The 25,626-nt window shown below is 38.1% G+C and overlaps 5 protein-coding genes across 10 annotated transcripts; 2 read left to right on the top strand and 3 right to left on the bottom strand.

The window, feature by feature from the left end:
• The first annotated feature begins 35 nt into the window (after positions 1–35).
• Positions 36–3,954, top strand: LOC124176573 (ATP-binding cassette sub-family F member 3). 2 transcript variants are annotated; one of them, XM_046558033.1, is made up of 9 exons: positions 36–243; positions 329–434; positions 731–926; positions 1,123–1,463; positions 1,769–2,258; positions 2,338–2,561; positions 2,655–3,022; positions 3,109–3,329; positions 3,420–3,954. In XM_046558033.1, exons 1-9 carry the CDS (start codon positions 171–173, stop codon positions 3,573–3,575), a joined length of 2,175 nt encoding a protein of 724 aa, XP_046413989.1. In that variant the 5' UTR covers positions 36–170; the 3' UTR covers positions 3,576–3,954. The 2 variants fall into 2 exon arrangements, with proteins under 2 accessions (XP_046413989.1, XP_046413990.1); XM_046558034.1 differs by lacking the exon at positions 36–243 and having other exon boundaries at positions 329–429.
• Positions 3,929–8,710, bottom strand: LOC124176575 (formin-like protein 3). Of its 3 annotated transcripts, none has more exons than XM_046558037.1 (5): positions 8,553–8,710; positions 8,082–8,262; positions 7,451–7,761; positions 6,669–7,299; positions 3,929–4,788 (listed from the first exon to the last, which is right to left on the bottom strand). In XM_046558037.1, the coding sequence occupies exons 2-5, from the start codon at positions 8,239–8,241 to the stop codon at positions 4,673–4,675; spliced, it is 1,218 nt and encodes a 405-aa protein (XP_046413993.1). In that variant the 5' UTR covers positions 8,242–8,262; positions 8,553–8,710; the 3' UTR covers positions 3,929–4,672. The 3 variants fall into 3 exon arrangements, with proteins under 3 accessions (XP_046413993.1, XP_046413995.1, XP_046413994.1); XM_046558039.1 differs by having other exon boundaries at positions 3,929–4,785; XM_046558038.1 differs by lacking the exon at positions 8,553–8,710 and adding an exon at positions 8,359–8,448.
• A 269-nt stretch (positions 8,711–8,979) lies between these two features.
• LOC124176579 (LITAF domain-containing protein) lies at positions 8,980–12,208 on the bottom strand. Of its 2 annotated transcripts, none has more exons than XM_046558049.1 (4): positions 12,027–12,208; positions 11,530–11,658; positions 11,084–11,240; positions 8,980–10,806 (listed from the first exon to the last, which is right to left on the bottom strand). In XM_046558049.1, the coding sequence occupies exons 2-4, from the start codon at positions 11,642–11,644 to the stop codon at positions 10,701–10,703; spliced, it is 378 nt and encodes a 125-aa protein (XP_046414005.1). In that variant the 5' UTR covers positions 11,645–11,658; positions 12,027–12,208; the 3' UTR covers positions 8,980–10,700. The 2 variants fall into 2 exon arrangements, with proteins under 2 accessions (XP_046414005.1, XP_046414004.1); XM_046558048.1 differs by having other exon boundaries at positions 11,530–11,661; positions 12,027–12,207.
• A 639-nt stretch (positions 12,209–12,847) lies between these two features.
• Positions 12,848–14,245, top strand: LOC124176580 (transmembrane protein 258). Of its 2 annotated transcripts, none has more exons than XM_046558051.1 (3): positions 12,848–12,994; positions 13,231–13,470; positions 13,605–14,245. In XM_046558051.1, exons 1-2 carry the CDS (start codon positions 12,992–12,994, stop codon positions 13,468–13,470), a joined length of 243 nt encoding a protein of 80 aa, XP_046414007.1. In that variant the 5' UTR covers positions 12,848–12,991; the 3' UTR covers positions 13,605–14,245. The 2 variants fall into 2 exon arrangements, with proteins under 2 accessions (XP_046414007.1, XP_046414006.1); XM_046558050.1 differs by having other exon boundaries at positions 12,849–12,994; positions 13,554–14,245.
• LOC124176574 (tumor susceptibility gene 101 protein) lies at positions 13,954–16,651 on the bottom strand. Its single transcript, XM_046558036.1, has 8 exons — positions 16,376–16,651; positions 16,008–16,092; positions 15,725–15,790; positions 15,472–15,635; positions 15,255–15,375; positions 14,917–15,143; positions 14,435–14,790; positions 13,954–14,352 (listed from the first exon to the last, which is right to left on the bottom strand). Exons 1-8 carry the CDS (start codon positions 16,427–16,429, stop codon positions 14,166–14,168), a joined length of 1,260 nt encoding a protein of 419 aa, XP_046413992.1. The 5' UTR covers positions 16,430–16,651; the 3' UTR covers positions 13,954–14,165.
• Positions 16,652–25,626: the final 8,975 nt, after the last annotated feature.

Below are 25,626 nucleotides of genomic sequence, written 5' to 3'. Positions count from 1 at the left end.
TTTAAAAGTAGTTTGACGCGAGGCTATTTTTCCTCAGTCCCAAAATTTAAAATGGCGTGAACATGTGTTCGCGAGTTTGATGGTGCTACCCTTTTGTCGGTTTTTTGATATAACGTTAGAGTTAAATAATTTATTAAGACAACGCGGGGAAGAAATATAAACCGATCACCATGGCTGCTTGTGGCGATTATATCAGGACTGAATTTCCCTCTATAGATGACGATTTGTATAAGTATGTCGAAGGTATGGTTTACCAAGTTAACCTAAAAACGATTTTACATCATTTCTACTATCTACACATTCATTTAAATACGCTGAAATTTTTTAGGCATTCTTGACAGTTCTCGAGATGACTTTGAGGATGGAGACGAGGTTTACGAAGCTATTGGTGAGGTTTTGCACGAGGTAGCTGATAAGCCTGAGAAAGAGGTTAGGTCGGTAAAATATTCCGTTAAACTCGGTGCAAACCACGTCAAACTATGGGTGACTTTTGAATTTTATCGTCAGTGATTTCCAGCTATTTTTTTGTAAAAATTTCAATGCTAAATGCATATTGCATTCAAATTTCTTGACACCAATTGCTATTAGATGAAAAGCTCATCTGGACAAAAAAAACAGCTGAGGTCCTTTCCAATTTAGTTGTCTCAGTATCTGAGAAAAGGTTCATATCGCTGACAGTAAAATTTTGAATAAACCCTGAGACAAAATCATAATTTCGATCATCTTGCAGGAAAATATGCAGGAGACTATTGGCAATGTTGAAAGGGACTCCAGATGGGGAATTACATGTTGGAAATGACAAACGTAACAATGGCGTGAACAAAGTATTAAATGCTCCGGTTAATTTAGGAGCAATGGCTGCAACCCTTGAGGATCAAGTTGAAGATATCAAAAGTATTTGGGTTACAACCAGGGATGACGGATCGGTAATTTTTTGAAAATTACACTCAACTGTTTATAAATTTGTAAAAAAAGAAAATCTTTCAAATATTCTAATAGTTTTGAATGGATCTATGGATTCTTGCTAGGGCATTTTTATGAATATATAGTGCATCTGGATATATTCAAACTCAGTGCTTCTTTACCAATGAATTGGAAAACATCCACATTTCCATGTTTTAGAAAGTGGATGCTAAAAAGTTGGAAAAGGCAGAAGCAAAACTGCAACAAAAACTTGAGAAACGAGTTGGTGGTGATTCAGGATCTGTAAATCGAAATGTCAACGCGACAGTTGCGTTGGAAACTGCCAGTGCTAGTCAAATGACCAGTAAAAAAGACAGTCGAATGGAGGGTAAAGGTGGGGTCAATAGAACACAGGATATCCGAATAGAGAACTTTGACGTGGCGTATGGCGACCGAGTCCTACTGCAGGGTGCTGATCTAACGCTTGCATTTGGCAGGCGATATGGTCTTGTTGGTAGGAATGGTCTCGGAAAAACAACTCTGCTTAGAATGATATCCAGGTAAAATAAAACATCTAGTGGTCCCTGATATTTTGGAAGTATCCTGAAACCCATTATTCTTTGATATAATGTGAAAACACTCACAAGATTTACTTGTCCGATTAAAATTTCTGGTACTCTATCTGATTGATTACCTTCGGAAAAGTTTGGACTTCATTAGTTACTATCAAAACAAGCTTCAAATGTTTGCTGCTAAATCTTTTCTCATTCATTTTAGTTCCTCGAATTACTAAAATCCATAGGATTACTGTTTCATGTAAGTCATAAATTACTTATCACCAACATTTTTGCCCCATTGTTCTCAGCAAACAGTTACGGATTCCTACACATGTACGAGTTCTTCATGTAGAGCAAGAGGTCGCGAGTGACGATACGTCAGCGCTACATTCCGTGTTAGAATGTGACCATGAGCGCAGTGAGCTGCTTAGCCGCGAAGCTGACCTCCAGTCAGCTCTGGATCAGGGGGGAGGAGATTCTATTGGTGAAGAATTGGCGCGCGTTTATGAAGCTATGAGGTTAGCAGAAGTAGATAAGGCTCCTGCGAAGGCAAGCGCCATTCTTTCGGGTCTCGGTTTCTCTGTTGAGAGGCAGGCATGGCCCACTAAATCTTTTTCTGGTGGATGGCGCATGCGCTTGGCCTTGGCTAGGGCTCTATTCTCAAGACCCGATCTTCTGCTCCTCGACGAACCCACCAACATGCTTGACATAAAAGCCATTCTCTGGCTTGAGAAGTATTTGCAATCCTGGCCCACAACTCTTTTGGTCGTTTCTCACGACCGAAATTTTTTGGACACAGTATGTATCAAAGGATTCAATGCACGGAACGTATTTTTATAATTATACTAATGAACCTTTGTGACACCTTTGAATACAGGTACCGACAGATATCCTGTATCTTAAAGCACAAAAAATTGAAGCTTATAGAGGAAATTATGATCAATTTGCAAGGACAAAAGGTGAACGAGAGCGAAATCAACAGAGAGAATTTGAGGCACAACAAGCTAAAAGAGCCCATGTACAAGAATTCATTGATCGTTTTCGTTATAATGCTAATCGTGCATCCAGTGTTCAAAGCAAGATCAAGATGCTGGAGAAGTTGTATGTTTTCTTCTAACAAATCTTTGCTGTACTGTTTTTGCTCATATTTTCGTTAGTAGATCGGATATTGAATGAGGTTTCAAAAATTTTTAGACCTGAGTTGAAACCAATGGAGAAAGAGGGAGAAGTTACGCTTCGTTTCCCAGAAGTGGAGGCCCTTAGTCCTCCAATTCTCCAGTTGAACGAAGTTTCGTTCCGATACGACAGCAGCGGAAGCAATGCCGATTTCTTATTCACTGGTGTAAATCTCACAGCCACTTTGCAGTCGCGCATCTGTATAGTGGGAGAAAACGGAGCGGGAAAGACGACGCTTCTCAAAATAATTACAGGGAAATTAAGCCCGACACGTGGCACAGTACATCTTCATAGAAACTTGAAATTTGGATATTTCAGTCAACATCACGTGGACCAACTAGATATGCGTGTCTGTCCTGTCGAACTACTACAAAATCACTTCCCAGGTACGTGTTACTGAAGACTATCGTTGGAAACCTGAGTTGTAAGGTGTAAAATCCAAGTTGACCAAGGAAATTTGGTTTTTTATCAGGGAAACCAATGGAAGAATATAGACGAATGTTGGGCAGTTTTGGAGTCAGTGGAGACTTGGCATTGCAAACGATAAACTCACTGTCCGGAGGTCAGAAATCAAGAGTGGCTCTGGCTCTGATGTGCGCAGCAATGCCGAATTTCTTGGTACTTGACGAGCCCACAAATCATTTGGATATTGAGTCTATCGAAGCTCTTGGGAAAGCACTTGAGGTTTATCAAGTACGGTTTACAATGATTTGTAAAAGTGAACGAAATTGCTAGTTTTATGCGTCATAAATCAAATTTAACAACATTTATCGAAATTTCCAGGGTGGCGTTATATTGGTATCGCATGACGAACGTCTTATCCGTATGGTATGCCACGAGCTATGGGTGTGCGGTGATGGTGGTGTGCGATGCATTGAAGGTGGCTTCGATGAATACCGCAGAATTATAGAAAAAGAACTTGAGGCACAAAAGTCGTGATTGGTTGACCATTTTCACGACTAATCACTCGTGCCAACCAAAAACCAACGCACTTTTCAATCTTCGATTCCGTGATTAATCTTTCTCATTGGTTGTTGAAGTTATTTTTCATTGGTGATAAAATGAACAGAATTACAGACAACAGTTCTGCATAGAACCTGTGTAAAAAGCAACACTTGATTATGAAAATTCCGTAAATGAATTCGAAGAAAGTAATACATGGGTAATTAAGAATCATGGGTTCGTGACGTGGACAGGACAAGCAATCAGTCACATTTCATACTGAATTCGGGGTAGGTTGGCTATCGACGAGAAATATATAAAAGGAAAATATATAAAAAAAAAAAAGTAAATTAAAAAAGTAAACTTATTATATTATCGTTGCTGTACATCTAATTTAATAAATCAATTATTGATCACTCTGCTAAAACAGTCCGTCTAATTTAACCGCCTTACCCAAGGATTTTATAATTAAAATATTGGCAGAAAATGTTCACAATTAAAAACAGGTAAAATATTCACATTGCACGGTTTAAACTAGGAATGAAATGAACTAGAGCATCAAAGTTAACAGATCATTGATTAATCATTTGGTATTCCAAAGTTTTTTTCAATTTTTAAAACTTTACTAATGAACATGAGCTCATTCAACGTAGTGCAGATTAGTGACTAGACAACAGAGTGCATTAGTTTAGTAGTTTCTAACATTGTAGTTAATTTTTATTAAGTTGACTGAAACGTAAATAACGGCGTTTTTTTTTTTTTTTTTTTTTTTTTTTCAAATAAATAATTTCAACAATACTAAAATAGCTGATGAATTTGTGAAAAATATCAAGATAAGTTTCGACCATTTAGCATTGATATACGTGCGATTCTAAAATTCGAATTTCCATTTAGCGCACTTACCTCTATCCCTCTATAATACAGATTCTAACTTAATATGGTCTATTATTGATTAATACATTCCGTATCTTTCTAATGACCATAACACAATATCATATTGGGAGATAAAAAATGAAAAAAAAAATGTACATAAAGATCTTACTGTCGACTGTTAGGTGAAATAGACGTATGGAAGACTATATTTAGTGAAATATTTAACAGGCGGACGAGGCTGCATCACGTGGCCACTGCCTTTCTCCATGAGTTGAATTAAGTTGAAGCATCGTGTTGGGGGTTGTTGGCGGTGGAGCAGGAGCCTGTTGTTTAGCTGCTGCAATATCCCGACATAGATTCATTGATTCATTCTTTAGATATTTTTTTCCTTATCAACCTCCAAAACACCCATTACAGCTAAATACCCATCAAATTAATTTTAACAGTATATGCAGCATGCAATTGAGTTAAATATACATATATGTGCTCTTTAAATACAGAACAGTTGTTCGGTTAGGTGCGATATAATTAAATTAGTAAAGATTATTAACACAGTTATACATTTATAATTCTTTAAAGTATTAACTACAGTCCATTGAATGAAGCCAATTTGCCGTATGCACTAGTAAATATCCGAAATAAAAATTCGAGTTCCATATACCTTGTATTAGAGAAATTATTAGTCGCGTGTTATAAAATTATTTTGTTTGAATAAAGCTGCATTCGGTATTAACATCTGATTACTGATCGAAACACTTTGCAAGAAGAGGGAAGAACGCCTCGAAACGTATCGCGAGAAAAGAGAAGCGTCGCATTTCCAGGTAATTGAGAAATCAGATGTAAATACCGAATGCACTATGTAATGAGTAAAAACTAGATTAATGGAAGTGTTAATTGAATCAGATATGTCGCATGTTATGATAATAATTGGAACCCATTAGTTATTTACAACTTAAAAGTGAAAACTGCAGATTCGCTACTTACTTGTAAACTTTTCTGTGGAGATGTGAAATCAGACAACGGTAGTAAAAATTAAAATAGTGATAGTATGGACTTGTTTTCCATATTCTTTCTTATCTACCGATACCAAATAATATTATATTACCATGCACAAAAACTGAAATGTATCAAAAGAAAAATCAGTCAAATACTAATCCTTGATCATTGTAACTCTAAACATGAAGAAAGTGCAGTTTTAAAAAACTCTCTCATTGTACAAGTTTTGTCTTGTTTGTAGTTTAGTGTAATGTACAGGAATGCGTGTATTAAATAGAACTGTATGGCTTCATCTAATATTTATCATTGAAAGAATCAGTAGCATAGATAATATGAACTGTTTAATACTAAGAATAGTAATGGCAACGCGAAGCTGTAAATCTTATTGTTATTTCAATAGAATAGACTAGGTTTGTTTTTCTCTCATAAAATAATATCTTAATAGTTCCCAAATCCACAAAGATTTGTGACGAAAGAGGTAAGGCACGTTTAATTTTCTTTGTTTTTTTTTTCATCCTTAATCTACTCGTGGTTCTCGAAATATTTACAACATTTTTTCGAGCACAATATTTTTTCTGTTCAATAATTATCAAGACTATACATTGATCGTTCATTTACTATAGTAAACGCTAAATCTACCATATCTTCTGGCATAATTTTGCATATATGTGTAGTGCGATCGCTGGATGAAATCTTAGGAATTATTGATTGTCCCTTGGATGAAAAATTTCAATTCGGCATATTAGCAGTTTTAATAAAAAAAAAAAAGAAGTATTTTCTCTGCTTTCATTAAGATCAGCGATTGAATAATGAATAGAAAATTCTGTCTCAAGCCATACGTATTTTTGTGGACCATGCATATGGACAGTTCTATTACAAATGCAATATCACAAACATTCAATTTTGAATTTTGCTATTTGATTAGTTGAGAGAGTCTAAACACTAAGAGTAGTAAATAAATTTGCCTGCCTTACCTGTCTGTGCAATAGCATGCAAAACGAAGAATAGAATACTAATGAATACATATGAAGCTGGTAGCATAAATTATATATACATATAAAGTGTTATACAAGCTCCAGTGATTAGTCAACAGCAGGGTATTGTAATTCTGATTAGCAGCCAGAGATGAAAGGACAAATCATGCATCAAACTCTGAAGAATGACGGCTAAGATTGAAGCCAAGGATAGACTGAGGACTGAAATTTCTGGGGCTGGTCTCACCGTTTCTGCTGTTGTAGACTTTTGGGAATCCCTTGAAAGGTTCTGGAGGTGGAAATGTTGAGGCAGAATGAAACGTGTCGGCGAATCTTGTCTCAAAATCCAACCAGCTTGAAGATTGGCCGTTACGCATCATCGAAGAACCTCTTGTAGGAGGTGTTGGTGGAGACGGAGGGGGTGGAGCATGTCTTTGATGCGAATTGCCAGATCGATGAATGGGTGGCGGCGGGGGAGGAGGCATGCTCGGTGCAGCTGTTATTCTAGAGGGAGGAGGTGGTGGTGGTCTAGTGATAGGTGGTCTTAAATGGCGAGGAGTTGGCCTAGGAGGTGGAGGTGGATGTGGATCGTTCAAGCAATCTTGAGATTGATGAAGGGAAGACAGGGTTGGTGCAAGAACTGGAGGAGTCCGAGGCACTCGCATGCTTTGGGCTCTTGTAACACCTCCGCTGGATGAATGAAGACTGCTTAAATTAATCTTTTTCGGAGGTGGAGACGGCTTCTGTGGGGCAGCAAATTGCGGCGGAGACGGTTTCTGTGGCGCCACAGATGAGGGTGGAGGCGGTTTTGGAACTAATGTTGGCTTTCCAAACCCTCTTGATTGCTCTGAATTCGTTAAAGCCGAATCAGATACACTCTGTAATGTGAAGGTTTGATTCATTTTAATGCCTATTGATGATAGTTTTTTGTTTCAGATAGGTCACTGAAAAATTATCTGATCAAAAAAATCTTTACTAAATTAGAATTCTACCATCCAAACAACGAACCAAAACTAAAATAGGTTATACCTGGAGAATTTGGGGTTTCTGTGTAGCTGGTGGAGGAATGGGTGGCGGACCCCTTTTGGTATTTGTGTTCGCATTACTACTGTGTGTAATATTGGTGCTGACATTATCACGTTCTGTAACATTTCCTCGTTCTGTAACGTTTCCACGCAGGCCAGTCGGTTTCAACTTGGGCATACCACCAGCGAATAATCCGCCAAGACCGATTGGACCAGTGTTACTATTATTATTAATACTACTGCCGTTAGAGCTGGAGTTGTTATTATTTCCACCAGCAGATGATGAAATGCTAGAGGACTCGCCTCGAATTTTTCCTGAAAATAAAACAACATCAAATTCTCCAAGCAAATAAATAGGATTTGGAAATATTAAAAATGATTGAAATAATAACTTGTAGATTCACGAGTGATATAATAACACAAAACAAGATGTGCCATATATTTGTACAGACATCACAATGCGAGAGTTCTATTTGCTACCAGATATAGAAAGAGCATCACACGAAATAGACCTGAGGTGTCTCAATGCCTTGCATTAACTGTTGTTGGTTTGCCCCCGATTAAGTGTGATGGGTGATGGAATTTACAAGATTCACTCAGAATGAATGCAAATCTGTGAGTAGTTTATACGATACCTGCAATAGCTGGAGCACTTTTGTCGACGGTAACGGTTTTTTTTAATGGTTTGCCAGCTCGTATTGATTGTAAGAGCATATTTCTGCCTTGGTCGCCACCAGAATCCGATGAGACTGGTAACTTCATCATTGGAGGTGGAGGAGGCGGCGGGCCTGACATCGTTGAATTTTGTAGAGTGAACTAAAAAAAAATATGAACCTTTGTGATAAAGATTTTGAGCGGTGGTTGACCGAGAGAAATATTAAGATATCATAATGTTGACAATCTCTTGAATACCGTATGAAGCAATGTGACAGGAGTAATGATTTAATTAGGGTTGGGTCATTTTCCCCCCTACAAGGATATTTAGGTTAGAAGCGATTGAGGTTCTGTGTTTTGAATACGGTGCTTGTTGGGCGTAAATATTTAACGGGTGAATTCGAAATGATAAACTGAATTAAAGGGGAAATATATTGTTGTTGGATAATTACCGTTAATTCAAATAATATTGAACCGCTGCTCCGTCAAGTATGCATAACAATATTATGTGCTAGATAAAACAGCGATTTCTGACAAGCTACGTTGCATGTGTCATCGCCATCGGTAAGAAAGGGTAATCATTTGAATTCCATACACGGACTGACACGAGCCATTGACGCGAAACAGTGGATAGATTATGAATGCATTTTCAGCAAATCACACGTTTGTATTCCGCCCACATATTTTTATTGTTCAATCTATTCAATTATTCTGTTCCACGCGGTAAATTGGATTTATATTTTCTCGATACAATTTAAAGTAAATTGTTAAATGCGTGTGGGCGTATGTACATTTTTTCAAAGAGAAATTTCAGCGGGTACACAAAAATATACGTATATTGAGGATTGGTTTATTAAGTACACTAAGTATATGTATATATAATTTATATATATATATATTTTTCTTTGTATTAACGTTTTTACAAAAAATAATAACAATTTAAGTGTTATTAGTGTAAAATGGATAAATACACGTTAGAAATGGACAATGCAATTTGCGTCTGTTATCCTCATATCGTAATATACCTTACGTAAAATATCGCTGTATCCTTTGCTTCTTTGCGGTAATGTTAAATAAGACGTGGATAGCGTTTCGAGTTTGTGCTCCACTGAACACTTTCAAATTGTTATTTAGAAATGTAGAAATCACTTAACTACATTGTCCATGATTATAATATTAAAGAGACAGTTTTCGCTTGAAAGGCACTCACGTTTATGCATTTCGTACGAAATACTTGTTTGGTTTACTTTCGACATTACAATAAAATGAAAATTCTGCGCAAAATAAAACCACTGTTTCTTTATACTTCTCTTGTTCGATTTAACGAATCAACGCAGAAAAATAGCAGTGCGTGTATGTATACGTACATACATACTATACATAAACGTCCACCACTGTTTCAGAAAAAATGGTGAGAGGTATCAAAGTAATACAAAATTTAATGTACTATCATCCAGCCTTATTAGCCACAGCGTCTGACTCGTTGGGTTCTTTTTCTTTTTTTCATCATGGAATGAGATAAAGCCCAACATTTGTGTAGGTGAAAAATGGCACATTTACGGAAATATAACGTAATTGACATAGTAGATTTGTAGAAGAATATATTTCAATATTGTAATTAGTTTCGCTTTTATCTTTAGTGAATCAATTAAAAAAAAAATTGTGTAATGTAGCAAAATAATTCTCCTATATTAGGTATATTGGCTATATTACATCAGATATGTATTATTCTCTGTGTGCATACAATAAAATTATAGCATTCAAGTGATTGAAAAATAGACAGTCAGTGACCCGATACATGTATTACTAATGTATTGCTTATTGGTAATACAATGGGATAAAAAGAAGTAATCATCTATAATGTGAGAGAAAAATTTGCCTAATGGCATAAAAATAACAATCGCGAGGAAATGTAGAGTTTGCAGTTTTTTGAGTGGATCATCATAATTAACACGTAACGATGCAGTTCGTTAATTGCATTTATCAAGCCCAACATCAATGTTAGTATTAGATAATAGCGCCAAATTAACGAACTCTTATTTAAAAGCCCATTAAACGAGCAGCAAGAAGGGCGACATAATGTAAAAATAAAATATGTTACTATTTTGTACGTAAAGCTACTGACCTAATTTATTTTAATTTCATATTTAAATAAGCGAGGTTAGGTAACTTTTGCAAATAATTGCTTAAAAAAAAGCTGCCTTTAATATATCTATAGCAACCAAAAATAGCTTACCCAATTAGAATTGTTCAAATTCTACAACCACTTTGTATAATAATATTTAAGTGCGAATCATATATGTTCAAATTTCACTTTTTTGACTGAACGTATTAGATATATTGTTACAAGCTGCTATGAATTATACAGGGTCGCGACAATTTTGCTAGAATAAAATTGACTATTCCCGGATTTCCCGGTCAGTCGCCACCCTCTTGTAGATATGTAGCTGTGAAACAGTTCTATATGTGCTGCAAACTGCGGCAGTACTTTTAGCTACCATGCTTGGATATTTGACCTTCATGTTTTTATTTTACTCATGTTATATTATATATACCCTTTCGAAATGCAGCGATTTGAATTTCATTTTTCTTTAGATCGTTTATCTTCGATGGCGACCTAAGTATGCCTTGCACTGTGGACAGCTGTGATGAACATCCATGCATTCATCGATGCAGCACGGAATTAGACAGCAGCCTAACCAGCATCTATAAAACAATGAGATCATCGTTAAAAAACAGGGTTTGTTACTCAGGTCTTTTGTGTTAAGCTCCATTAATGTTAGTAGCTTCTACCCATAGAACTAATATCCATGAAACGAATACGTAATCATTGATCATAATCATGTACTATGTTAAAATTCAATTGAATTTGGATGTTGCAGATCGAGAAAACTTCAGATGTTCGTAGGTAGCAGTAACCCTTCATTATGAATACAAGAATTGTCATGACATTTAGAAACCATTTGAAGAAAAGATAACATACCCAAGCAGTGCAATAATGACTCCAGAAATATATGCAATCATTCCAGGTTCTGTTTTGGTAGCTGTATCGATCTCAGTTCCACATTGAGGGCATATCATATGGGTCGGATGTGGTCCAACCGGTACAACTGTTGTAACTATAGTTGGACCTCCTGCAACTGTGAAAGGAAAACATACCACAAGATGTTATAACCAAGAATCAAGCGTGTTTAAACTTCTTTGTGACATTCGATCATCACAATTGATGTTTAAGTAATTTCAACATTAAAGTATTGTAAGTTTGCAAGTAGTTGAGAAGAGAGGAGACATATGAGATATCCTATCGTTAATCCTCACAGATGAACAAGGCGCGTTACTTTAGTGGCATTTGAAATGCACAGATGAAGTTATAATAATAATTTTGAGGTCATTCCTAATAGTAGCATCGAGGTTACATTATTTACTCACACGATTGTATCGGTGTATAAGGACTGGCAGGTGGCACACCTCCCACACTTTGAGAATAGGTAGGCGGTGCAGTCGGCGGTGGTTCGTATGGAGGCGGCGGCCCATTCTTATTCATTTTGGTCAATTTAGCTGCTGATAAATAAGACGTTATAGAATAATTTCCGATATTATGCTTTGTGCAGCTAGATACTAGGGCCTCGTAAGCTAGGGTCCAAATATAGATGACCTAATTAACAAATTTACATGCCATAGACCTGAACACAGTGTTAGGCTGCAGATGATGTCTGAAGCGAATCGAAGAAATATCCTATTTTTCTAGTTAGAAAATCTTCAAATATAGCGCATATGTATATATGTATCCAATACGTCACTGTTCGACCTTGATTAATTTAACATGACTATTAAATAATTCAATGTTACAAATATAAACGCGGTTATCAAGTATGTATGCGAAATTTGTATCGATTAAAATAGCAGTGTAAAAGGTTATTACTTACTTCAATTGCTTTGCAAAATCTTCAAGCAAAAGTGCAATCATACAGATCAACACGAGATTGCGTCAACTTTCCTTCTTCTTGCAAGTCGTACGCGTGTTTCGCTATAATACGACTAATCGAGTGTCGTTGCGAGTGTGTGTGAGAAAATAAGTACGTCAGTGACGTCAGTGATCACCACGGTTTAAGGATAAGTGGTAGTCCGGTTGCCTTATACTCCCCACCACGGTCTTTTACACAGGCCTGAGAACTCCGTCTCGAAAACCGTCACCTCAAAATATTGCCGACGGCGCTAGTGAGGGGGAGGCCTTTATATATTTCTCTTTGTTGCACACCTCTGCACATCCCGGCCGCGAAGATTGCGTTCTTTGCTGCACACCGGCTTACACGCCGGCTTCTGAGATTACACGCTCTCAAAACGGTTACGCCGCGTTCTATGGCAAAGGCATGGCAAAGGGATATGAGTACCCAGACCCGCTGTGGTGATCACGAATGTAAAACACTGCCTAGCACGTATTAAGGACTGTCAACGTTATCAAGTATTACATGCGCGGCGTGGTAAATAGTGCCTGCTCCATGATTCTGAGCGCAACGACATGGAAAGTCGGTAAGGCAGAATACTGCGCGCGACATATGTACGTATTTTTGTAAAAAATGGAGGTAAATCGGATTACAGTGTCACGTTGACAACAAACATATAAAAATTGTCAAATGCTATGCTTGGATTAAATAATGAACTCATACGAAGATTATTATTTTTAATAGGATTTTCATTTTTCGACATGTTTGAAAACCTGTAATTTTAATTACCGACTGTCTAAAAGGCCTCGATAAATTAACGTCATCCACAGTCCAAGTCAGTCTAAGGGTCCACAAGACCATCTACTATCAAGTCAACCATTGGTACACGCTACATGCCCATTGCCCAGTACTACCGGTAGGCCACGTCAAAATATATATCCACTAAAATGGTAAGAATATAATTTGGTATTATTAGGTACATCCTTGTATCGCAAAGCTAATAGTACATCTAATTTAAATATTATGTGTTTTTCTAACATTCACGATGAGAAAAATGGAAAACTAAATTTTTTCCGTATGGCGACTGCGAATAACCAAGAGGTTGAACTGTCCATTAGTACTTCTAATCGCTTCTCCCGTTCTTTTGGTTATTCTTTATTTCATATTAACTCGTAAAATTTTGCAGATTGAAATCGAGTCCATGACGAGGTACGTCTCACCGATAAACCCAGCTGTGTTTCCACATTTGGCTGTAGTCCTGTTAGGAATCGGTATATTCTTTACCGCGTGGTTTTTCGTCTACGAAGTAACCAGCACCAAGTTTACCAGAGACATATTCAAGGAATTGCTGGTCTCCTTAGTAGCTGCAATATTCTCCGGTTTCGGTGTACTGTTTCTACTGCTTTGGGTCGGAATTTATGTTTAGGTAATTATTAACAGAATAATTAGGTTCTTGACCATACACAGGAAGATATGAATATTTTATTCCTGATGTGCATTTACTTTCAGTCATGGATCACAACCCATTTTGCTACACCAGACATATTCAAATTTCTACAGGTTGAACACTGACTTGCATGTGATTCTTGTGACTTCAAGGAGCCGTGCTATACATCTGGTAATATTCCATTGAACCGAAGTCTTTTTTCTAAATATTTATAATAAATATGGTAAAATAGATTCCACTGTGTGTTATGGCACAGACTCTTTAAACCTTGTACAGTGTTCCTCAATTCTGTTTTTGACAAAAAAAAAAGAGAAAGAAAATAAACTATGTAATAAAAACAAAATACAACACTGTACATATTCATACTAAATGTAAATATATAGTTTGCAAATTTTATTCTCAAATACATGTCGACTGAGAAATTGAAAGAATCATGAATCTTTGTTTGAAATGTGCGTTATGATCGTTTCGTAAGGACTTTATTTTATTACAGAGTTATTACTTATCATTTCTATTCATTCAATGGTATATCGATAATTTTTTTTTTTATTTAATATACATTGTACGTGGTAAATAAATCTTTGTTCGCATATATTGAAATAACTTGTGTAGGTATAATTAATTACATTTTAAAGCCAACTGTTCATCATCTCAGCACCAAAATCAATTTCTATTCAACCTGCCAGACCAGCCTTCTGTCTGCAACGCAACATTAGTGCTCGGAGCATAAATTGCCGACGTGAAAGCTGTCGAACTTGCTTCAAAAATGCTTCTAAATCAATGATTCCTCCGCGCAGACCTTCTCCAAGATAATAAATCGCATCTTCGATAGCAGCTTCCTCCGCAAAGGCATTCAGCATCCTTGATTAAACAAAAAATACTCATTTTAATTTGCAGCAACTGTATATGGTACATAGTCGTAAGAACAAATGAAATAACATACTGTTTGTACAAGGGAGCAATTGTTGTCACTGCTTCGTCAACATCGATAGTTTGATTGTCAGAAAGTTTACTAATTTCCCTTTCTAATTCACTCTCTTTTTCCTCGAGTATATTTATATTTTTCTCAAGTTCGGATTTCTCCCGATTCAACTTGTTGAGCAATTCCTCTAACCGTGCTGATCCGCTCGCTAGTTCTTGCTCGGTGCGACGCAGAGTTTCCAGTTCTGCTTCTCCCTGAGATAACTGTTCACGTAAACGGCGTCTCAACTTATCACCAACAGCGGATAACAGTGATTCTCTGATATGTTCTTCCGATATCGTATCTGTGTTGTTAGAATTTCCAGGCACCCTTGGCGACTGAAGTATTAAAAGTTTTGAAGTAGAGAGATATTATTTCCGACCAATTAAGCATCAGTGTATAAATATTTGCTGATAAAATTAGCTGATGCTAATTCAACTTCAATAAGAATTCGTATAACGTACTGGCTGTGTGACTGGTGGATATGGCGGTGGGTAAGAACCAGGGTACACGGCTCCCCCGTAACTCGTGCTACCTGGATATGGACTGTACCCAGGATACGGTATTCCAGGTGTTCCAGATGTTGGATAAGGTGGATAAACGTTACTGCCAGTTCCGTACTGTGAACCCGTAGGATAAGGTGGGAAACCACTCGCAGATGTTCCACCACCACCGGGAACTGGCATGAAAGCTACAATATCATAAGAAAGATTAATAAAATTTAATGAATAGCAAAGGTCAGGTATTTCTTTTACAACCGAACAATAATGCGATTGGATATTAAGTTTTTATAGTAACTTACACTGTACAGGATATGGCGTTGAAGAAGTCTGATTGTCGTTCTTCGGTTTAGCATAAACTGGTGGCTGGTCTCCAAAGGTTATTCTCATCACTTGAATCAAGCTTAACAAATCTGATTTTTGCTACAACAGACAAGTTGTTTGTATTTTGCACAATTTTAGATACTCTGCTGCTAATGTGAAACAAAGAATAATTAAGTAAATACAATTTTTACTTACAGGGACCCATTCATGAAGATAAGGAAGGTAAATTTTTCCATTGTGATCCACAAACATGCTGACCTTAATATTCATGTCTGCTGTAGGTTTGACGTAACATATTGGTGCGTTGTTGGGATGGGTGTCCATCAACCATACGCAAATGGGAATGTTGTAGACATTTCCTATGGGAAAAAATGAACAGTGACTATAAATTTGTTACGTGACAACGATAAAATAGCTTTCTATACGTAAGGATATTGTAAAATTATACCTTTGTAAGTAACTGGTATCGTTCCTTGTAAGCTGAATAATTCTTTGCGCGTCCCATCGGTGAATACTGTGAAATTGAATGATAAATGTTGAAAAATATTAATGACAATATATTGCATGTTATTAAAATGATCAAACATTAAATTATTTATTAGGATTAGAGATACTCAGCAGAATTCAGAACTGTACAAATCTGCTGAAAGTCAAACTTGTTTAGCAAAATCAAAGAGATCAATTACTCAATACAATTGGAAATAAATTTGAACGTATTGGAAACTGCGTACCATACGGCTCTACTCTATACTGCAGAGCAAAATATTGGCTTAGGACACTGACGACATCGCGATAGGTGAGGTCTGGATGTTGATACTGCAAAAGACGAAGTAAAAAACAATAAATTTTCAAAGCTTAAGCATGCTGTTCAAGAATTTCTTTGTTGAATGAATTTCCACATCTTTAAATCGGATTAGCATGAGTGGTCAAGTTTATGAAACTCATGCAGTATGAGTTAACGTCTGAATCGACGCAGCATAAGGTCATGGGCCAAAACTTCAGGAATGTACTTCGAACTGTACTTCCAGATGATTTGAAAGCAATGAAAAGTTAGTGATTATTGGAGGCCGTTGATCTACGAACGATGAATGTCATTTACTTTCGTTAAGCACTGCCTTATCTTCCCTTCATTGATTTGAGTCATTTTCACCATTTAACCTGTAAATGATGAAACAATGGTGCCCGCTCGGTTTATATACGGCAATTTAATCAGTGCAACACGATATCGGAATATTTTCTTTTCAATAGTACAACCACTTGATAATTATGTTACAACTAATATCGCAGCAGTTCTTCCAATCACTCCCGTTGATATTTTTCGTGCGTAAATTGTGACTGGATTGCCTGAGTGACGTTTCAACTCCAAGGTCCATAGATGCAGTAAATGAGTCAGGTTGGGCATGAACACTCCGTCGCAATTGGTTGTTAGATCTCACTAAACAAAAGTTCACAGGCGAAAATTCAAAAATTCTTTCACTCCGATGCAACTATTATGATAAGATCAGTGACTATCTATTCGGGGGTGAAAAATTTTCGAGGCGTGAGAATGGGATGGCAAATTAAAACATTCTTCGGAGGTGTTTTTTTTCGGATTTTGAGTTAGAAACAAATACCTGGCTTATAAATACGAATTGATTTTCGATTTCACGTCACTTGTCGGTTGTATGGTGTAGGGTACGATGAGACCGAGACAGTGAGTGGAGGAGAGACAAAGTGGAAGAGTATATATGAGATAATTATTATTTTACATTGAAAGTGTTTTTCGTTCTGGCCAGCGTACAGGTGCAATGCACCACTGCAGAAAACGATATGAGTGAGATTGGATTATTACGATTTGAAGTAACATGAATTGGAATGAATGAATAGAGAATCATTTTTTTGTTTTCGTCCGGCTGTCGGTTCTGGTATGATTTTAATGTCCTTCTGAATACTTTGGTGTATAATTAATCTCGTTATAAGCGCTTAACTCATTACTGACGGCAAAGGTTCTTAGCTCGAAGAGTTGCAGGAAGAGTAAGATAATACATATCAATTGTTGGTGAAAATTTGAAAGATTTTCAAAAATGCTGGAATCAGTTCATTGTTGCACTATATCGACGTAATTTTGGGAGAGACATCGATTAAGCGCAGTCCCAATGTGTTGCGATCAACTGATGACAAGTTACAGCCGAAAAACGAAGAATTTTACTCGCCATTTCTCTCCTGTTGGTCAGGAAAGAGAAATAGGCAAAAAAGTAAGGCCAACCCGCATTCTGAGGCTTTTCGTCACTCCCTGACGGTCAGAGGCGCTCGACACTGGAACTTTCTACCTACCGAACTCAGGGTCTGTCTCGACGCTTGCAGTTTTTGAACGCGATCTACATCAGCATCTCTTCCGGACGGAAGAGATCCGCTCTTGATGGCGACTCGTCATCTAGTCTTCCCCACTTCCCGTTTCGCACGTTTCTTTGTTGCTGCTTTCTTAGCTTTATTCTGTTTTCTTTTCTTTTCTGTTCTTTTCTTTTCCGCTCTTTTCTGACATTGTCTTCGTCGTCTTTCTCTGTTCTATTCTCTGTTCTAATTTTTTATCCCTAGATCTTAAATAGTAATATAGAACTAGGCTAAGGTTTAGGAATTAAGACTTTCTTTATTTATAATTTTGCAATGATGTTTTCCAATATTGTCATGAAAAAGATGAAATAAACCATTAAAACCATTAAACCCCTTTGTATTTTTGGCGAAAAATTTCGAGATTTTGAAAAGTGCTGTAATAAATTCTTTGATGCACTATTCCGACGTAATTTTGCGAGAGAAATCGATTAAGCGCAGTTTCAATACGCTGCGATCAACGCATCAAAAGTTACAGCCAAAAAACGAAAACCGGAGATTTCGACATTTTTCAGCAGGTGCTTTTTCCTTCGTGATTTCAATCCTGTTGATCCCACGCTGTTTTCGCTGCGTTTTCTGAGTTCCTGGGGGTCCAATTGGTCAAAAAAGGGTCATACAAATCGAATCGGAGACTAAAAGTTCTTCGCCCAAAAAAACAGCAAGGCTAACCCCTTTGTATTTTTGGCGAAAATTTTCGCGATTTTGAAAAAAGCTGAAATAAATTATTTCACGCACTATTCCGACGTAATTTTGCGAGAGAAATCGATTGGGCGCAGTCCCAATACGCTGCGATCAACGCATCAAAAGTTACAGCCAAAAAACGAAAACCGGATATTTCGACATTTTTCAGCAGGTGCTTTTTCCTTCGTGATTTCAATCCTGTTGATCCCACGCTGTTTTCGCTGCGTTTTCTGAGTTCCTGGGGGTCCAATTGGTCAGAAAAGGGTCATACCAATCGAATCGGAGACTGAAAGTTTTTCGCCCAAAAAAACAGCAAGGCTAACCCCTTTGCATTTTTGGCGAAAAATTTCGCAATTTCGAAAAGTGCTGGAATAAATTCTTTGATGCACTATTCCGACGTAATTTTGCGAGAGAAATCGATTGGGCGCAGTCCCAATACGCTGCGATCAACGCATCAAAAGTTACAGCCAAAAAACGAAAACCGGAGATTTCGACATTTTTCAGCAGGTGCTTTTTCCTTCGTGATTTCAATCCTGTTGATCCCACGCTGTTTTCGCTGCGTTTTCTGAGTTCCTGGGGGTCCAATTGGTCAGAAAAGGGTCATACAAATCGAATCGGAGACTAAAAGTTCTTCGCCCAAAAAAACAGCAAGGCTAACCCCTTTGTATTTTTGGCGAAAATTTTCGCGATTTTGAAAAAAGCTGAAATAAATTATTTCACGCACTATTCCGACGTAATTTTGCGAGAGAAATCGATTGGGCGCAGTCCCAATACGCTGCGATCAACGCATCAAAAGTTACAGCCAAAAAACGAAAACCGGATATTTCGACATTTTTCAGCAGGTGCTTTTTCCTTCGTGATTTCAATCCTGTTGATCCCACGCTGTTTTCGCTGCGTTTTCTGAGTTCCTGGGGGTCCAATTGGTCAGAAAAGGGTCATACCAATCGAATCGGAGACTGAAAGTTTTTCGCCCAAAAAAACAGCAAGGCTAACCCCTTTGCATTTTTGGCGAAAAATTTCGCAATTTCGAAAAGTGCTGGAATAAATTCTTTGATGCACTATTCCGACGTAATTTTGCGAGAGAAATCGATTGGGCGCAGTCCCAATACGCTGCGATCAACGCATCAATAGTTACAGCCAAAAAACGAAAACCGGAGATTTCGACATTTTTCAGCAGGTGCTTTTTCCTTCGTGATTTCAATCCTGTTGATCCCACGCTGTTTTCGCTGCGTTTTCTGAGTTCCTGGGGGTCCAATTGGTCAGAAAAGGGTCATACCAATCGAATCGGAGACTGAAAGTTTTTCGCCCAAAAAAACAGCAAGGCTAACCCCTTTGCATTTTTGGCGAAAAATTTCGCAATTTCGAAAAGTGCTGGAATAAATTCTTTGATGCACTATTCCGACGTAATTTTGCGAGAGAAATCGATTGGGCGCAGTCCCAATACGCTGCGATCAACGCATCAATAGTTACAGCCAAAAAACGAAAACCGGAGATTTCGACATTTTTCAGCAGGTGCTTTTTCCTTCGTGATTTCAATCCTGTTGATCCCACGCTGTTTTCGCTGCGTTTTCTGAGTTCCTGGGGGTCCAATTGGTCAGAAAAGGGTCATACCAATCGAATCGGAGACTGAAAGTTTTTCGCCCAAAAAAACAGCAAGGCTAACCCCTTTGCATTTTTGGCGAAAAATTTCGCAATTTCGAAAAGTGCTGGAATAAATTCTTTGATGCACTATTCCGACGTAATTTTGCGAGAGAAATCGATTGGGCGCAGTCCCAATACGCTGCGATCAACGCATCAATAGTTACAGCCAAAAAACGAAAACCGGAGATTTCGACATTTTTCAGCAGGTGCTTTTTCCTTCGTGATTTCAATCCTGTTGATCCCACGCTGTTTTCGCTGCGTTTTCTGAGTTCCTGGGGGTCCAATTGGTCAGAAAAGGGTCATACCAATCGAATCGGAGACTGAAAGTTTTTCGCCCAAAAAAACAGCAAGGCTAACCCCTTTGCATTTTTGGCGAAAAATTTCGCAATTTCGAAAAGTGCTGGAATAAATTCTTTGATGCACTATTCCGACGTAATTTTGCGAGAGAAATCGATTGGGCGCAGTCCCAATACGCTGCGATCAACGCATCAAAAGTTACAGCCAAAAAACGAAAACCGGAGATTTCGACATTTTTCAGCAGGTGCTTTTTCCTTCGTGATTTCAATCCTGTTGATCCCACGCTGTTTTCGCTGCGTTTTCTGAGTTCCTGGGGGTCCAATTGGTCAGAAAAGGGTCATACAAATCGAATCGGAGACTAAAAGTTCTTCGCCCAAAAAAACAGCAAGGCTAACCCCTTTGTATTTTTGGCGAAAATTTTCGCGATTTTGAAAAAAGCTGAAATAAATTATTTCACGCACTATTCCGACGTAATTTTTCGAGAGAAATCGATTGGGCGCAGTCCCAATACGCTGCGATCAACGCATCAAAAGTTACAGCCAAAAAACGAAAACCGGATATTTCGACATTTTTCAGCAGGTGCTTTTTCCTTCGTGATTTCAATCCTGTTGTTCCCACGCTGTTTTCGCTGCGTTTTCTGAGTTCCTGGGGGTCCAATTGGTCAGAAAAGGGTCATACCAATCGAATCGGAGACTGAAAGTTTTTCGCCCAAAAAAACAGCAAGGCTAACCCCTTTGCATTTTTGGCGAAAAATTTCGCAATTTCGAAAAGTGCTGGAATAAATTCTTTGATGCACTATTCCGACGTAATTTTGCGAGAGAAATCGATTGGGCGCAGTCCCAATACGCTGCGATCAACGCATCAATAGTTACAGCCAAAAAACGAAAACCGGAGATTTCGACATTTTTCAGCAGGTGCTTTTTCCTTCGTGATTTCAATCCTGTTGATCCCACGCTGTTTTCGCTGCGTTTTCTGAGTTCCTGGGGGTCCAATTGGTCAGAAAAGGGTCATACCAATCGAATCGGAGACTGAAAGTTTTTCGCCCAAAAAAACAGCAAGGCTAACCCCTTTGCATTTTTGGCGAAAAATTTCGCAATTTCGAAAAGTGCTGGAATAAATTCTTTGATGCACTATTCCGACGTAATTTTGCGAGAGAAATCGATTGGGCGCAGTCCCAATACGCTGCGATCAACGCATCAAAAGTTACAGCCAAAAAACGAAAACCGGAGATTTCGACATTTTTCAGCAGGTGCTTTTTCCTTCGTGATTTCAATCCTGTTGATCCCACGCTGTTTTCGCTGCGTTTTCTGAGTTCCTGGGGGTCCAATTGGTCAGAAAAGGGTCATACAAATCGAATCGGAGACTGAAAGTTTTTCGCCCAAAAAAACAGCAAGGCTAACCCCTTTGCATTTTTGGCGAAAAATTTCGCAATTTCGAAAAGTGCTGGAATAAATTCTTTGATGCACTATTCCGACGTAATTTTGCGAGAGAAATCGATTGGGCGCAGTCCCAATACGCTGCGATCAACGCATCAATAGTTACAGCCAAAAAACGAAAACCGGAGATTTCGACATTTTTCAGCAGGTGCTTTTTCCTTCGTGATTTCAATCCTGTTGATCCCACGCTGTTTTCGCTGCGTTTTCTGAGTTCCTGGGGGTCCAATTGGTCAGAAAAGGGTCATACCAATCGAATCGGAGACTGAAAGTTTTTCGCCCAAAAAAACAGCAAGGCTAACCCCTTTGCATTTTTGGCGAAAAATTTCGCAATTTCGAAAAGTGCTGGAATAAATTCTTTGATGCACTATTCCGACGTAATTTTGCGAGAGAAATCGATTGGGCGCAGTCCCAATACGCTGCGATCAACGCATCAATAGTTACAGCCAAAAAACGAAAACCGGTGATTTCGACATTTTTCAGCAGGTGCTTTTTCCTTCGTGATTTCAATCCTGTTGATCCCACGCTGTTTTCGCTGCGTTTTCTGAGTTCCTGGGGGTCCAATTGGTCAGAAAAGGGTCATACCAATCGAATCGGAGACTGAAAGTTTTTCGCCCAAAAAAACAGCAAGGCTAACCCCTTTGTATTTTTGGCGAAAAATTTCGCAATTTCGAAAAGTTCTGGAATAAATTCTTTGATGCACTATTCCGATGTAATTTTGCGAGAGAAATCGATTGGGCGCAGTTCCAATACGCTGCGATCAACGCATCAAAAGTTACAGCCAAAAAACGAAAACCGGAGATTTCGACATTTTTCAGCAGGTGCTTTTTCCTTCGTGATTTCAATCCTGTTGATCCCACGCTGTTTTCGCTGCGTTTTCTGAGTTCCTGGGGGTCCAATTGGTCAGAAAAGGGTCATACCAATCGAATCGGAGACTGAAAGTTTTTCGCCCAAAAAAACAGCAAGGCTAACCCCTTTGTATTTTTGGCGAAAAATTTCGCAATTTCGAAAAGTTCGGGAATAAATTCTTTGATGCACTATTCCGACGTAATTTTGCGAGAGAAATCGAATAATTGCAGTCCCAATGTGCTGCGATCAACGGATCAAGAGTTATACCGCCAAAAGTTATAAATTTCGCGCCGGGTTGCCTGAAGGAAGGGGAAGGAACATAACAAATTCACAACTGCAAAGCTTAATCTTTAATTCAATTTTTGTTTATTTAATATTCAAGAATTCTAGTACAAGTGTTCAGGTGTCAGTGTCGAGTACTCCAACGAGTTGTTAAACAGGAAAGTGAAATGCAGGATATATTACTTCAAGCAGCTTGCAATAAATGCTATGTGATAATTATTTTTGCAGTATTTTAGTATAATATAAGTTGTGTTATGCGCACAGATGAAATGTATCTCCGCAGGATATGATATGTATGATATTATCATGTTACTATTTCATGCAATTTGTATTAAAATGAACGAAGAAATTGATTTCCCCATATTATGCTCTTTGTTTTTTCTGAGTTGTATGACGCTATTTCAAATGCCTTACTTGCCACCCTTGGTCATTGCTTTGCTGCTGGTCTTTTACTCTCTTTGATGCCGTTTCTGCGTTCCTGAGAGTCCAATTGGTCTAGGAAGGGTCGTTCTAGGAGTTGATCTTTGCAGCTGCTGATTCGACAAAGTTGTACTTGCACAAGTCGAATTTCTGAGGGTTCAAAACCAGAGACTACAGGTTCCTCTGCCTCGATTTTGAGCCAAGATAATTACGGAACGAATTCAAATTAGGTAAAATATATGTGGCATACAATAATACAGTTATTCGTTCTCTTCTTCGTTCATCGTCAGTTAAAATTCACTGCAACATCTTATTCACTACGTTCAATAACATACGTAGGCATATCATTTCATCCCATTGCTGCGATCAAAAAATAAAAAAACATTCGCAAAACATAATATTTATTATTATTACGTTTACTCTGATACAATATTCATCAAACATAATACATCGATTTAAGCAGAAGGAATAAAGCATTCAAATAATGTTCCACCTGTTAGCATCGTATTCTTCTCATGTTTTCGATCGAGATTAAGATCCCGTGTTAAAATCAACACAGTCAGATGTCATAATTTCCAATAGATGCGTTTTATTTTTTTGTTATGACGGGCTGGAGCCCCGATTAACCTTTGCAATATTCATTGGCACAATATTTATTTCGTCGCACAGTTTTCTACAAATTCATAAATATGGGGGACCATCTCGATGAGGCATTTCGCAAAATCGTACGCGACATTACCGAGGATATAAAAAATTACCCAAAAGAAGGTTCGAACCTCATAACATTACAGGATCTTCGAACGCAATTATAGTCTATAAGCTAATTCGTTAACTGTTCGATCCAGATCGGAAAACGGTAGCGGGATGGCTGCAGCAGGTAGGCAAGGAGGTTCAGACGGATGCCGATCGACGTGCTAGAAATGAATACGGTCGTTACTTAAGATACGTCGTACAGTCTGGCGAGCCTTTACCCGACGAACTGAAACCTGCTCTTTGTTCGCAAGATCTTTCATCGGCGGTTCCTAAGCCTGGAGTACGAACTTTTCTTATCCAAGTTCTTCATGTTTCCGGAACCTCACAATTGACTCCCCCATGATCTTTTCTCCTATAACATCGAGAGACATGAGAAATCGAGGCGAATTGCTTTAAAAATTTTCGAAAACGATTATTATTACATCTCATAGGATACCCCGAGGGGTTCATCACTCGTGAAATCTGATGTACACTTTTCCGGAAATCTTGTGAATTCTCTTGCAATCTTTTGAAATCCGTGAAATCTGTTTAAATCCCTGAATTCTTTCAAAATCTTTTGAATTCCTCTGAAATCCGATGAACTCTCTTGTAGTCTTTTGAAATGCTATGAAATCATCTGAAATAGTTAGAAATTTTTTAAAAATCTTTATAATCTTTTGAAATCTTTGTAATCTTGAAATTAGGTGTACATCAAATCGATGAGTGACTAATCGTAACATATTTGATATAAAACAGTATGTTGATTATTCGTTTCAGAAATCAGTGTGCCCTAGAAAAGATATCATCGCGCAATTGCAGCCTGGTGTGAGTTGCACATTGTTTAATTTTCTGTCGTCCTTTCTGCACCGAAACGCTAGCCACGATTGCGCAACAGCAGCTCTCTGAATAATTACACAGGGTATAATGCATATACATGTAACATAACTCTCTACATGGCAGACTGACATGCGAGGAATAGCAAAGATTTGCGAGGATGTACGCAACGGCGAGATAACAACTGCTGCGGAATTCGTATATGCTCTTGCACCCTACGTATCTGATCGCGGGATGCTTTTTCGAGATATTTTGGACAGAGATCTCAACTTCTTTCGTCACATCGTCGACGAGACGGTTGATCGAAGGGTATTCAAACTCCATTCATTTACATTCTTTCACTGTAAACGCTTGTTGCCGAACTCTACGGTCATTTTCCCATTGATACTGGATTAGCCGAACGTTTTGGTTTGAAAATTGAATCGCTGTTCGATTCGAGAATCAGCAGCGGTTGGAATTACGGTGGAATTGCGGTTTAGGCTGAGCGAGATTATTCGTTACGAATTAATCGGTTTGATTGTGCGGCAAACGAGGAAATCGCATTTCACGTTACTGAACATTATTTCATCATAACGAAATTGCGATCTCATTATCGAACAGTAGCTGCAATCAGTGATCTCAGATATTCTTTTGTATTAAAATTGTAACGGATATTGGAAACGAAAGTGGAACCGCTAGGTTCGTTACGCTAAATCCGCGCAAATCGATTCCTCTTGTGAATCATCGCGATAAAATTGAATTGCGGAGGAGCTGTAACGGAATCTTGTCGAAATCGACTAATATCATTTTCGTTCAAAACAGGTTCAGGACGAGG

The sequence above is a fragment of the Neodiprion fabricii genome, chromosome 2, assembly GCF_021155785.1.
Source record: "Neodiprion fabricii isolate iyNeoFabr1 chromosome 2, iyNeoFabr1.1, whole genome shotgun sequence".
Taxonomy (NCBI): domain Eukaryota; kingdom Metazoa; phylum Arthropoda; class Insecta; order Hymenoptera; family Diprionidae; genus Neodiprion; species Neodiprion fabricii.
The sequence above is the reverse complement of the archived record's forward strand: the minus strand, read 5'-3'. Positions and strand labels throughout refer to the sequence as shown.